This window comes from Calliphora vicina, chromosome 2 (assembly GCF_958450345.1).
Source record: "Calliphora vicina chromosome 2, idCalVici1.1, whole genome shotgun sequence".
NCBI classification, from domain to species: Eukaryota; Metazoa; Arthropoda; class Insecta; order Diptera; family Calliphoridae; genus Calliphora; species Calliphora vicina.
The window spans coordinates 7,723,931-7,736,777 of NC_088781.1; the positions used below are offsets into that span (position 1 = coordinate 7,723,931).

General features: G+C 30.7%; 2 protein-coding genes across 2 annotated transcripts; one reads left to right on the plus strand and one right to left on the minus strand.

Moving 5' to 3' along the window:
* The first annotated feature begins 720 nt into the window (after positions 1 to 720).
* On the plus strand, positions 721 to 3,404 carry mEFG1 (mitochondrial translation elongation factor G 1). Its single transcript, XM_065500852.1, has 3 exons — positions 721 to 888; positions 1,020 to 3,040; positions 3,116 to 3,404. Exons 1-3 carry the CDS (start codon positions 817 to 819, stop codon positions 3,258 to 3,260), a joined length of 2,238 nt encoding a protein of 745 aa, XP_065356924.1. The 5' UTR covers positions 721 to 816; the 3' UTR covers positions 3,261 to 3,404.
* A 458-nt stretch (positions 3,405 to 3,862) lies between these two features.
* Positions 3,863 to 4,964, minus strand: mRpL4 (mitochondrial ribosomal protein L4). Its single transcript, XM_065499639.1, has 2 exons — positions 4,214 to 4,964; positions 3,863 to 4,148 (listed from the first exon to the last, which is right to left on the minus strand). The coding sequence occupies exons 1-2, from the start codon at positions 4,888 to 4,890 to the stop codon at positions 3,929 to 3,931; spliced, it is 897 nt and encodes a 298-aa protein (XP_065355711.1). The 5' UTR covers positions 4,891 to 4,964; the 3' UTR covers positions 3,863 to 3,928.
* Positions 4,965 to 12,847: the final 7,883 nt, after the last annotated feature.

Genomic DNA, 12,847 nt, shown 5'->3' on the forward strand with positions numbered 1-12,847 from the left:
ATCGTTGCTAAATTATTGGTTTGTTTTATAGATAAAAAAAATATAGTAATCTTTTTAAAAATCTATAAATTTGTCATTTATTTACACGAACGCTGCTGGTGTTTTTTGCTAACTTTTTGCAAAACAAAACTTCTTTTTTTCATTTTGTATATTTATATTCGACATATTACAAAAGGGTAAGAAAATTATCTACGAAATATTTCGATAATTAACCAATAATATCTATATTTGCCTAAGCCATTACAAATTCTAAAACCACTCGATTTTATTAAATAATTAACAAAATATCAAACAAAAAAAAAATAATCCTCATAGTCTTTAATAAACTTAAAAATAGTTTTTGAATATGAGAGTAAGTCCTTACGTACCGTTTAAAATAATTAACGAACGAACATATCAATCCCCTTAGAGCCATTGTTTGTTTTTTTTTTTTGTGTAAAATACTCGTAAATAGAAATAGAAAATATTTTGTTAAATTTATTATTGTAATTGTTAAAAATAAAATCTGTACGAATAAATAACGAAACATATAAAAAATATTTATGTAATTTTAATTAACGGTTGTTTAATTTAATGGAAATTATTTAAATTTACAAAAAATGGTAAGTTGAAACAAAGAAACCTGTGTTATCGACATAATTGTTGTAAAACAGGGTTGTTACAAAATTGGTTTTATAATCGCTATATTACCATTACTGGCTATCACACATGTTGTTGGATTGTTGCTGTTTTGTGGGTTGGTGGAACAGATTTTTGTGTATTTTCCGTAAATTTCATTAAAATAATTACGAAATTATCAATTAAAATTGTTTAAAGATGACTTTAATAAAACGCCTAGTCAATAGCAATTTAGTTACGCGTTTAAATAACTTAAAAACATTGAAGCAAGTAAGTTAAAGAAATGTATTTCATTGATTGGTTTAACTATAATCATTGGGGAGGGGAGAAGTTATGTAATGTAATAAATTCAATGTAAAAAGTGCATCTTCTAAAGATTTTTGTTTTTTTTTCGTCAATAGAATGGTTATTGCACTCACCTGAAGTTTGCTGAACACAAACCCATTGAGAAAATACGTAATATTGGTATTTCCGCCCACATTGACAGTGGCAAGACCACATTGACAGAGCGCATTTTGTTTTACACCGGCCGCATTGCCCAAATGCACGAGGTGAGAGGTAAAGATAATGTTGGCGCTACCATGGACTCTATGGAGTTGGAAAGACAAAGAGGTATTACAATTCAATCGGCCGCTACTTATACAATTTGGAAAGACATCAACGTTAATATAATTGATACACCCGGTCATGTGGACTTTACCGTGGAAGTAGAGAGAGCTTTGCGTGTTTTGGATGGTGCAGTTCTGGTGTTGTGCGCTGTGGGTGGTGTCCAGAGTCAGACATTGACGGTCAACCGACAAATGAAACGTTACAATGTGCCCTGTATTGCTTTCATAAACAAACTCGATCGTACGGGTTCAAATCCCTACAGAGTGCTGTCGCAAATGCGCTCGAAAATGAATCACAATGCCGCCTTCATACAGTTGCCAATTGGTTTGGAAAGTGATTGCAAGGGTATTATAGATTTGGTGGGCAATAAGGCCATCTATTTCGATGGAGACTATGGCACCAAGATACGTTACGATGAAATACCCCAAGATATGCGCACGGAATCGTCTGAAAGACGTCTAGAACTTATCGAACATTTGTCGAATGTCGATGAGACCTTGGGAGAAATGTTTTTAGAGGAAAAGTCGTTGACAGAAGACGACATAAAGGCGGCTTTGCGCAGAAGCTGTATTAAACGCACCTTCACACCAGTTATGGTGGGCACAGCTTTGAAAAATAAGGGTGTCCAACCCCTGTTAGATGGCATTGTCGATTATCTTCCCAATCCTGGAGAGGTGGAAAATCTTGCCTTTATTGAGGAAGAGGGCAAAGAGCCTCAAACGATTGTTTTAAATCCAGCCAGAGATGGCAAAGCTCCTTTTGTGGGTTTGGCTTTTAAATTGGAAGCTGGTCGTTTTGGTCAACTAACATATCTGAGATGTTATCAGGGTGTTTTGCGCAAAGGTGACAACATCTTCAATGCCAGAACAGGTCGTAAGGTACGTTTAGCTCGTTTAGTACGTTTGCATTCCAATAATATGGAGGATGTAAATGAGGTATATGCTGGCGATATATTTGCCTTATTTGGCGTCGACTGTGCTTCTGGTGATACATTCACAACCAATCCAAAAGATGGTCTATCTATGGAATCTATTTTTGTGCCCGAACCTGTTGTCTCAATGGCTATTAAGCCCAACAATCCCAAGGACAGAGACAATTTCGCCAAGGCTGTTGCCAGATTTACCAAAGAGGATCCCACCTTCCACTTCTACTTTGACAATGATGTTAAGGAAACTCTGGTTTCCGGCATGGGTGAATTACATTTGGAAATTTATGCCCAACGTATGGAGCGTGAATACAATTGTCCTGTGACCCTAGGCAAACCTAAGGTAGCTTTCAGAGAAACCATGATTGCACCTTGTCAGTTTGATTATTTGCATAAGAAACAATCTGGCGGTTCGGGTCAATATGCTCGTATTATTGGTGTAATGGAACCTTTGCCACCTCAACAAAACACTTTGCTTGAGTTCAATGATGAAACTGTGGGAACCAATGTGCCTAAACAATTTGTGCCTGGTGTAGAGAAGGGCTTCCGCGAAATGGCCGAAAAGGGCATGTTGTCCGGCCATAAGCTATCGGGTATACGTTTCCGTTTACAAGATGGTGGTCATCACATTGTGGATTCCAGTGAATTGTCTTTCATGTTGGCTGCTCATGGTGCCATTAAAGAGGTGTTCCAAAACGGTTCCTGGCAAATTCTTGAACCCATTATGATGGTGGAGGTAACTGCTCCCGAAGAATTCCAGGGTGCTGTTATGGGTCAATTGAGTAAAAGACATGGTATTATAACTGGTACAGATGGTACCGAAGGTTGGTTTACCGTTTATGCTGAAGTTCCTTTGAACGATATGTTCGGTTATGCTGGAGAATTGAGGTAATTTGAATATTTTTTTGTGTGAAATTAAAAATCTGACAAAATACTAATTATTTTTATTAAATTATTTTACAGATCCAGCACCCAAGGTAAAGGCGAATTTACTATGGAATATTCTCGCTATTCTCCCTGCTTGCCAGAGGTTCAAGAGCAAATTGTGCGACAATATCAAGAGTCTCTGAATGTGGGACAAACCGAAAAGAAGAAAAAGAAGAACTAATTTTTAATTTAAATCAGTCATTCATGTTATATTTAAGTCGAATAATTATTTAGTAAACAATACAATAACCAACTATAAAAAACAAACGTTAATAAAATTTAGCAATTTTTTGTACAACTGTGATATACAAAAATATGAAATAAATATATTTTTTAACTTGTTATCTTTGTAACTCAGTAAGATTTTAGGGAAATTAAAAAAGGAGGCTAAATCTGAATTAAAATCTTATTTGTCTGATTTCCTCAAATACAATGCAATCGAAAATCATGTGAAACACATCGAATACTAAAGAATATGATCCAGAATATATATATTATGGATCGATATAGATGGCGGATTGTAAATATCCATGTCCATCTGTATGTTGAAATCAACTTTTCGAAGACCTCAATTTTAAATCAAGAAAATCGTCCCACAAATAGCAGAAAGCAAAAAACGGGACTACCTCGATTTTTTCAACCACTATTAACGAAATGTAAATTGGTGGATTTTATTGTAGAGAAGTACTGTTTTACATGTTCAAAATATCCCCCAAACGGAAATACCAATACAATAATAAAATATTATTGTATCATGGTCCTCAATGTAAAAAAATTAGCATATCATATTTTTAATTTTTTATTCGAATAAAAACAATTCCAAATAAAAAAAAAATATACACACGAAATCTAAACTTGATCTAATTTGAATTTCTTTTCCTTGGCATGTCCATCCGTGCGATGGAGTTGGTACAACAAACGTTCTTCAATATGTTTAACGGCATCTACAGTCAACACCAAAGTGTCATGTTTTAACATGGAATAGCAGTTTAAGCCATAAGCCGGCATTATGTTGACGAATCCCAATTGATCCGTAGCGTAACAAATGTTTTCGGGAAAGATATCATTCCTAAAGTAATTAAAAAACACAATGGTATAAACAGGATATAAGTACTGATAGATTATGAAACTTACTTGTCAACTATCAATACCGATGGACCCCAATTTCTTTCCTTTATTAAATCGAGAATAAATTCAGGATCCGTACTTGGTATTTCAACATCTTTGACAATATGTAAATCATCTTGAGCCAGTTTAACACTTAAAGTAGATGTTAAACCCAATACTCGTTTGAAAAATGGCAACATATAGAAGTGGGTAGTAGGTGAGCGGGGACCATGTGAAATGCCACCGCCCTTTAAAAGTGGTGATCTTAGAGAACCATGTCTAGCTCTACCGCCACCTTTCTGGGGCCAAGGCTTACGGCCGCCACCACGTACTTCTGCTCTAGATTTGGTGGAGGCAAAACTTACATAACGATATTTACGCTGCCACTCAATATTCTCCTGTATCACATCCACTCTGGGTTGTGTGGCAAATATATCCGGGTGTAATTCAATTAAACCTAATTTTTCTTCAGCCACACTATCCAAATTCTCTATCCAGGCTTGTCTGCAATCTTTAAGATTCAGCGGAGAATACTGCTCATAGCTTTGTGGCAAAATTAATGCCGGGGAGTTAGATTTAGCTACTGGCTTTGTTGGTTCTTCTTTAATCATCTGCTCAGTGCCTGTTCTAGCTGATGCCGTTAACGTTATTGATCGCACAGAAGGAAGCAGCCTTAGGCCGGTTTTATTTAATAAATTTAACATTTTAGTGTATTTAATTCGTACTTTTAGAAAAAATACACAAAAATCGCGTGCGGGTGCTCGATTAAAGAATAATAATTTTGACATTTGCCAACAGCTGATTGGTAGTAAAAAAATTAGTGTTGCCAAATTTGTTTTTAGTTTATAGTTGGTTATACTACACAGAGAGAAAAATTGGTTCCAATTTAATTGTAAATTTTTTGAAAATTTAAATATACTATACAACTATTTTTTAATTTTCACCATAATAGTATGTTTTATTACTAACGTTGAATGTTAACTTTGATAATTAGAAAAAACTATATTTACCTGACTTGTAATTTTGGTCTGACTTAAATTTAATTAAAAAAAAAAAAATAAAAAAATCATTAAGAAAGTAACGTCGGCCAAGCCCGACCATATAATACCCTACACTGAGTAAATGAGCAAAAACATTTTTCTTTTAAATTTCAAAAAATTATGGATCGATCGAAATCAAATTAGGTTGTGTGATTTATGTCTATATGAAACTTATTTATGTTGAATTGTATGTGCATTCCAAAATTTTTAAGACATTTATGCTCGTTATAATTAATAATGACCGATCATCACAAAATTTTTGGATTTGCACTTCAAAATTTTTTTTTAATTTTTTTATCAACAAAAAAAATTATATCAATTTATTCGAAAAATTAATAAAATTTTATTCGAAATTTTTTTTTTCAAAAATTTCAATTTTATTCGCCACAGCCTTCTCTAAATTATACTTAAAAATAAACATTTTAAATATTTCAATAATTTATTTTTAATTTTCATTTAAAAATTTTTTATTAAAAAAATTGTATTCGAAAACAGAATAAAATTGTATTCGAATTTTTTTTAAAATAATTTTTTTTCAATTTTTTAAAAAATTTTGTGAAATTTTTTTATTTGTGAAAAAAAATTTCAAAAATATTTTTCTCGATTTTGACCCATTGTAGGTCCGACTTACTAAGGCGTTATCTGCAAATGCAAATGAGTGCAATTAAATTACAGTATGCGGAATCTAAACTAAGGTCTTCGGAGAGGATCAGAAAGCTGTGGCAATGCGCACATTTGCGTGAACCAGTTGGATTTCATTCTTCAATTCATATCTATTACTAATTTGCTTAACCCAACAAACCAGAAATAATAAACCGGATACTTTTGATTGCAAATAAAAGCCGTTTAGTAGTTTAAAAATTGTAACAACTCTTTATTTATTTAAAATGTACAACAACCACAGAATTAAATAGCCACTCAATGTTTTTATACAGGTTTATAAATTCTCAGAATTACAGACACAATTTATAATGTACACCAGGGGTGCCCACAAGTTCCTTATGGAAGAGTAAACACCAATACAGTTAAAGAAAAGCTACTTTTTATTCAATATTTGTTGTTGCTAAAACCAATTAATACAAAGAAAAAAGAAAAAAAAACTCACTTTCAACACACACATTTTTAAAATATCATACGATAAACAAAAACAAAATCTACATGGATGATCGCAGTCGTCAATGTTTACCAGCAAGCATACGAAAGTGTTGTTGCTTTCAACATGCGTGTATTCAGTGAAGAACGACAAAAAAAATAATAAGACAAAGTTGTTTGTGTATTTTGTATTGCTAATGCTGAGTGCTCTAGTGAGTATACAAAACACACAGCCTATAGCTAAGAGCAATTACAATAACAAAAGAGTACCAAGAGTATAGGGCTTGGGCATGACTGATGTACACGAATTTACTTGATAAACACAAAACACTTTAAGGCACTCAGATGATGTTTATTCGAAAAGCGTCTCTGATCAACTCACTCACGACTGCAACCTCTGCCACTATTTATAACACTGCATTACCATCTAGAAAGCTCTTTAACTGTCTAGAGGTTTCTAATACATACGCCATCTGTGGTGTACTTTCTACAATGTTCTTTAACTGAATATTCGAAATCGAATACAGCGTTGCCAACTTACGATCAAATCAACTGAAAGCTTTTATTTAACAATGCCCACAGATATGTTACAGTTTTACAGCACTGTTATTTGAAAGCATTATGCTACTTTTAAATCAGCCGTTAAAATCGTTATATTTGAATTCAAGTACAATTTCGTAACAATATTTTATTATTGAAAACGATATTATGATAATATCGTTTTCAAATATTTTAGTTCAATAATATTTTATTATTGAAAACGATACAATAAATTAATTAAATAAAACACAAACATTTAAAAAAAACTTCAAATATAAAAAAAAAAATTAAAATTTTTCAAACAACATACAAATGATGAAAACAAAATGATTATTAAGTCATTTAAATTGTGAGTAATGATCTAGATCAGTAGTACGCAAAAGAGAGCCATTGAATTTGTGTACATGTATGGATAAAAAATAAAATATAGATTTGAATTAACAAACATTTTATAATTCAAATGTTAAATAAATTCTGTTATGAATTAATTCAATCATTTTAATAAAAACATTTAAATGAAGCTATATCATTCGAATTAATTAATTCGAAGATCTGGTATTTAATAGTCACTCGGTTTTCATATTTTAGTTAATTTTGATAATGAAAAATGCATATAGAAATTCCTTTTTAATACAAATTATGTTCCTTGGCTTATTCAATATTTCAAAATTTATTCGAGTATTCGACAATTATTGAACGAATACTTTTTTACTCTAAATTGAAAAATTTTATTCATTCGAACAAAAAACATTTTTTTTTGCCAACTTACGATCAAATCAACTGAAAGCTTTTATTTAACAATGCCCACAGATATGTTGCAGTCTGCCATTACAGCACTGTTACTTGAAAGCACTATGCTACTTTTAAATCAGCCCTTAAAATCGTTATATTTGAATTCAAGTACAATTTCGTAACAATATGTATAAACAAAAATCTCACTGTTATTGTGTGAACGACATTGTCTCTATTTTAATGGTCCACGATTTTCGCGTCATTTGTTCGAAAAAGTCCTACATTTGTCTTCGAGGTCTTCATATAGTCCTGCACCCATTATTGAGAATATCTTGAAGTCGTACCCAACTGGGTAATTACCATAATTTTCATTTGCATACACAGAAAAAAGTTTCAACATAAATATTATGATTTGATTTCATTGAATTCAATTCATAACATTTATAAATAATTTCTTAAATAGTATGATTTTGTTCATATTTTATGTTTTCAAAAAAAATCTAGAAGGCTTGAAAAATATTATTTCAATTTCATTTTTATTTTTATGTTGTTCAAAAATGTTAGAAATTTTCCTTTGAAAATTTTTTATTTTTTTATGATTTTCAGCTACAAAATGTGAAAATATGCGCGAAATTCACTAAATTTTGTTAAAAGGATGAAATACTTTAATGTTTATTGATGTTTTATTATGATTAATTATATTTTTTAAGTTTCAGATGTTTATAATTCGTCTTAATATATATGTATATTGGCCAATATATGGCTATTATGCAAAAATGTTTGAAATAATTCATCAGATTATACAATTATAATGCAATTTATTATAAAATAGCATACAATTTACGTAAAAAAAGCAAAAATTTCCGTCATGTACAATTTTATAATATTTACGAATATGTTCTTATTCTGAATGAAAATAGTTTGGGAAAAAAAAGTCAAGTTCGATTAATAATATTTATTACAAAATTCATTCCAATTATGAATTTCTTTTTTCTGTGTATACATTACCGGTAAAATACCGAAATTATTAATATAGCTGCGGTTAAACCAACTCTCATTTTCTTTAACGCAGTACATACACGTTTGTTTGTAAATAAAATAATATCAAAATGAATCATTAGTTCGCGTATATAAATAATATATCTTTAAAAGAAAATTATAAATTCAAACATTAGCGGTATTCACTATGTAGAGTACTTTATCTAGCAAAGTAGCAAAAGAGCAGTTTAGCAGAAAATGAAAACAAAATACATTAGATATAGTAATATTTGTCAATAAATTATTCTGCTTTTTTACTAAGCCAAGAGCTCCACATCATGAATACCGATATTGTTTGAAAAATATGTAAAATATTATTGATATTTATAAAATCCTAAAATCAGATTTTAGAAAAAATAAAATAATTTCAAAAAATATTTTGATGAATACTTAACCTACTCTTAATAAATAACAACTCTTTAAGGGATCTAATTTGTATCCTTAATAACTAAAACTAATAACAACCATTAAAGGCGTTCAAATATTGTTACTTTTAATAGAGTTTCAATTATCTGATAATATTTATCGAAATCATTTGAATTCTGAAATTATGAGTTTTACTGATAATTCTTGTTTGGTGATAGGTACATATGTATAAAGTTTGCAAATATTTCATTTTTAAACCAGAATTGTTTTAAGTTGGAGTATAAAATTATAGCATTTGTTTCAAAAGTTGTCTTTGATGGTCTTATCATTACTCAATTATTTAAGGTTAAGCTTCATGGATTTTTTTTAAAATAATGTGACGTATTTTTAAAACAAAAACTAAATTTCATTCAAATGCATTGCATTTATATGTGTAATGAAATAATTGTTTAATATACAAAGTTTTATTTAACTAGGGGTTTTTCTAACTTTTCAATCATATACAGTGGGTGACAATAAACTTTTTTGAGAACTATATTACTTAATTTCAGTTTTAAAAAACATGACCTCTAACCAAATATTTATTTATTCTAATATAAATAAAATTTGACTAGGTTTTGTTTTAAAAAAATATATTAATTTTCGGCCTTTTTTAAGTATTAAAGTTTAACAAAAGTTAATTTATAGAATATGGTTTAATCGTTTCAAAACAATGTAAACATAAAAACTTCTTTAAGAAAGAAGACTACAACATTTGCATTTTTTTTTAAATAGTTAGTAAAAAAGGCTAGTGCCTTGTATTGTATTGGATTGAAGCACAAACAAAATCAATAAATAAATCAGCAGTTTCAAGAATTATAAACAAATCTCGTGAAAATGCACTGTAAAAACTCAATATTTGGCACCTACCACGACAAGGTAATTGAATAGCAAAAAAGTAAAGGTGTGGTCACACAAGGCAAATAATTGCTTAAAAAAGCGTAACCACTTTTTTTAGCACAAATTTGTTTGACGTGTTTACTCTTACAAGTATTTTGTAAGATCAAACAGCATCAAATAAAATAAAACTAAATTTTTTGTTTTGAATCATCCTAAATAAAATAAGTTTTTGAAATAAATAAAAGAATTCAAATGTATTTTATTTAGTGGTTACGTCTTTTTCGTAAAATATTTGTCATGTGTGACCCTACCTTAAGAAATTCCCAATATTACTCCCCGCATGGCACTGCTCCTATACAATTTGCCAAAGAATATTTAAACTGATCGACACAGAAATGCAATACTCCATTTCGAATGAATTCATATATAATTTAATAGGCAGTGATGGGAAAACATTTGTAAGACGACCGAAGGGATAGAGACTGGACCTCCAAGGACAGAAATAAGATATTGAAGTTTGGCGGTGGTTAGGTTATAAAGGCAGCCAGTATTAACCAGCTCACTTGGATATATTGGCCCCTTTGTGATACCCTAGAGGCCCTACACATGTCAGAAATGGATTCAGTGCCGAACCAAACCTGACGCACGAATGAACGAATATATCTTCCTGACATACACAGTAGATAAAACCGCTTGGACATGAAAAAAGGACTACCTATTGTCGCAGTCCGAGCTGAATATGAATACTTTTTACAATAGTTGTTTTCTATTTCCAGATTTTAACTAAGGTTAAAATCGTTAAAACGTTTTTCCATAAAACTTTTAACCCAAGTATTATTTGATTTTTTTTATCAAGTTACCTTTGAAAAGTATGTCAGTTTTGTTTAATGTCAATTATTTTAATATGTTGTTAATCTGATTAAAATGAGTGACGAGAAAAAAGTGCGTACTAAAATTATTAACTATTTTCAACAAAACTTGGGCCTACAAAAAGTTTGCCAAACAATCAAAGGTCTGCCATCAAACTGTTTCCAATGTTATTAAACATTATCCTTCAGGTAGAATGAATGGTCCATATGATGTTTCTAAAGCCAATAAATAGAAAGCATTTTCAAAAGGGCTCCTAACACATCCGATTGTAAAGCAGCCCGGTTAGTTCATTACTCGGACTATTTGGTACCAAAAGTTTAATAACATACAAGACTCAACAAGTTTTTGACAGGAACTCTGCTAAAAATTTAGTGGCCAAAGACAGAGAACGGAAATTGAAGTCAGGTTTTATAAAAAAATATACCTGCTGCTTAATGGATGGCGAAACGTACGTTCTGGGAAATTTATCGCAGCTCGAGGGATGTTATAGAAAAGTTTAGGACCCAAAAGGTATTGGTTTGGCAAGCAACGCAGTTGCGGCAAACAAAGCCAAACATTTGTTACTAAGGGCTCTATAAATACCGAAATTTACATCAAGGAAAGTTTACAAAAAAGCATACTTTCATTCATAAGTCTTCTTAATGTGTCCACTTATTTTTGGCCTAATTTGGCATCCTGTCACTATGGTAAGTAAGGTCTTGAGTGGTACAAGAACAATAATGTGGTATTTGTTTCAAGGGAGGCAAATCCTCCAAACTGCTTGGCCAGTGAATTGGGATCTTGTTAAAAGAGAATTGAAGAGCACAAAAAAGTCCTAAAGTGTGGTAGATTTTAAATGATCGAATATTATTATTATTACACTATTGATTAGTGTAATAATAATTTCAATCAAATAAAAAAAAATCTAAACAGTTGGCTTAGTGGTTAATATTTTATCGATCTCACTCCTTAATGATGTTCTTATTTTTTGTTGTTGATATAAGTAAATAAAAGTATATATTAATGAAATCCTTAATATAAATTCCTTAAGAATTTTTGAATATTAATTTAATATTTGGAAAAGTTTCCATTTTATTTTCAACCACTGTGTTACTAAATACATGTACATATAAAGCTTAAATAATAATATCGGATATGTGCATATGTATAGGACTACTCATCAATATTTTCATGTTACTGGCAATTGGAAAAACTCCTTTTTTCATTCAGTAAGATGTTCTATTATAATGATCATCATATGACCTTTTAAACTAAACGAAATTCCATATTACTAAGAAAAAATACCCATAAGAATCATCAAACATCACACCACGTAATTCCACACATTTTGTCAACACAAGATAAATAAATATGGAATAACAGAATAAAAAAAGCACTTCAGAAAAGAATAACCCGCTAATATTTCCGCATGTAAAACCCAAGAGACAATCATGACAATGACATACTACTCGTACATACAAAATATCCACTCACATGTGAATATCGATCTCAGCAAGAAATTACTCTTGCTATTATTTAAATTTCCTTTAGTGGCGCTATAAGCGAAATAAATAAAAATCGCAGCTGGAGCGAAGAATACACGAGTAATGTGAGTCAATATCAAAGTGCACACATGATCAGACACTCGAAAATCTACAAATATTTGCGCGATTGTTGTGAAGAATCCTCTAAAAGCCTTCGAATTTATCATAAAATATTATTTATCTGAAAAAAGATGATTTTGTTATCTTATTTATCTTAAACTACAAATTCCTTCAGGTAGCAAATGATTGTATTGTTGTCTCTGTTTCTCTCAGAAGATAGTATAAGGATATTTATTATCCTTTGTTGGCTTTAGTGCTATGGAAAATATGCGTATATCTTTTCTTGTTCAATGCTCATGTGTGAATACATTTTCTTAGTTTACCGGGAAATTCCCAATGATAAGAACTTTCATACAATATTCTGTCGAAATCTAGCAGAGCCGTAAGAAATTAAAAGATTTTTAGTATTACTTTAACACTCAAAAAATCAACACTCTCCCACAACATAGAGATTTAGAAAAGTGTGAATCATCATTCAATTTCAAGAATATACGAGTTAAAGCTGTAAGTTTTGTAGATAT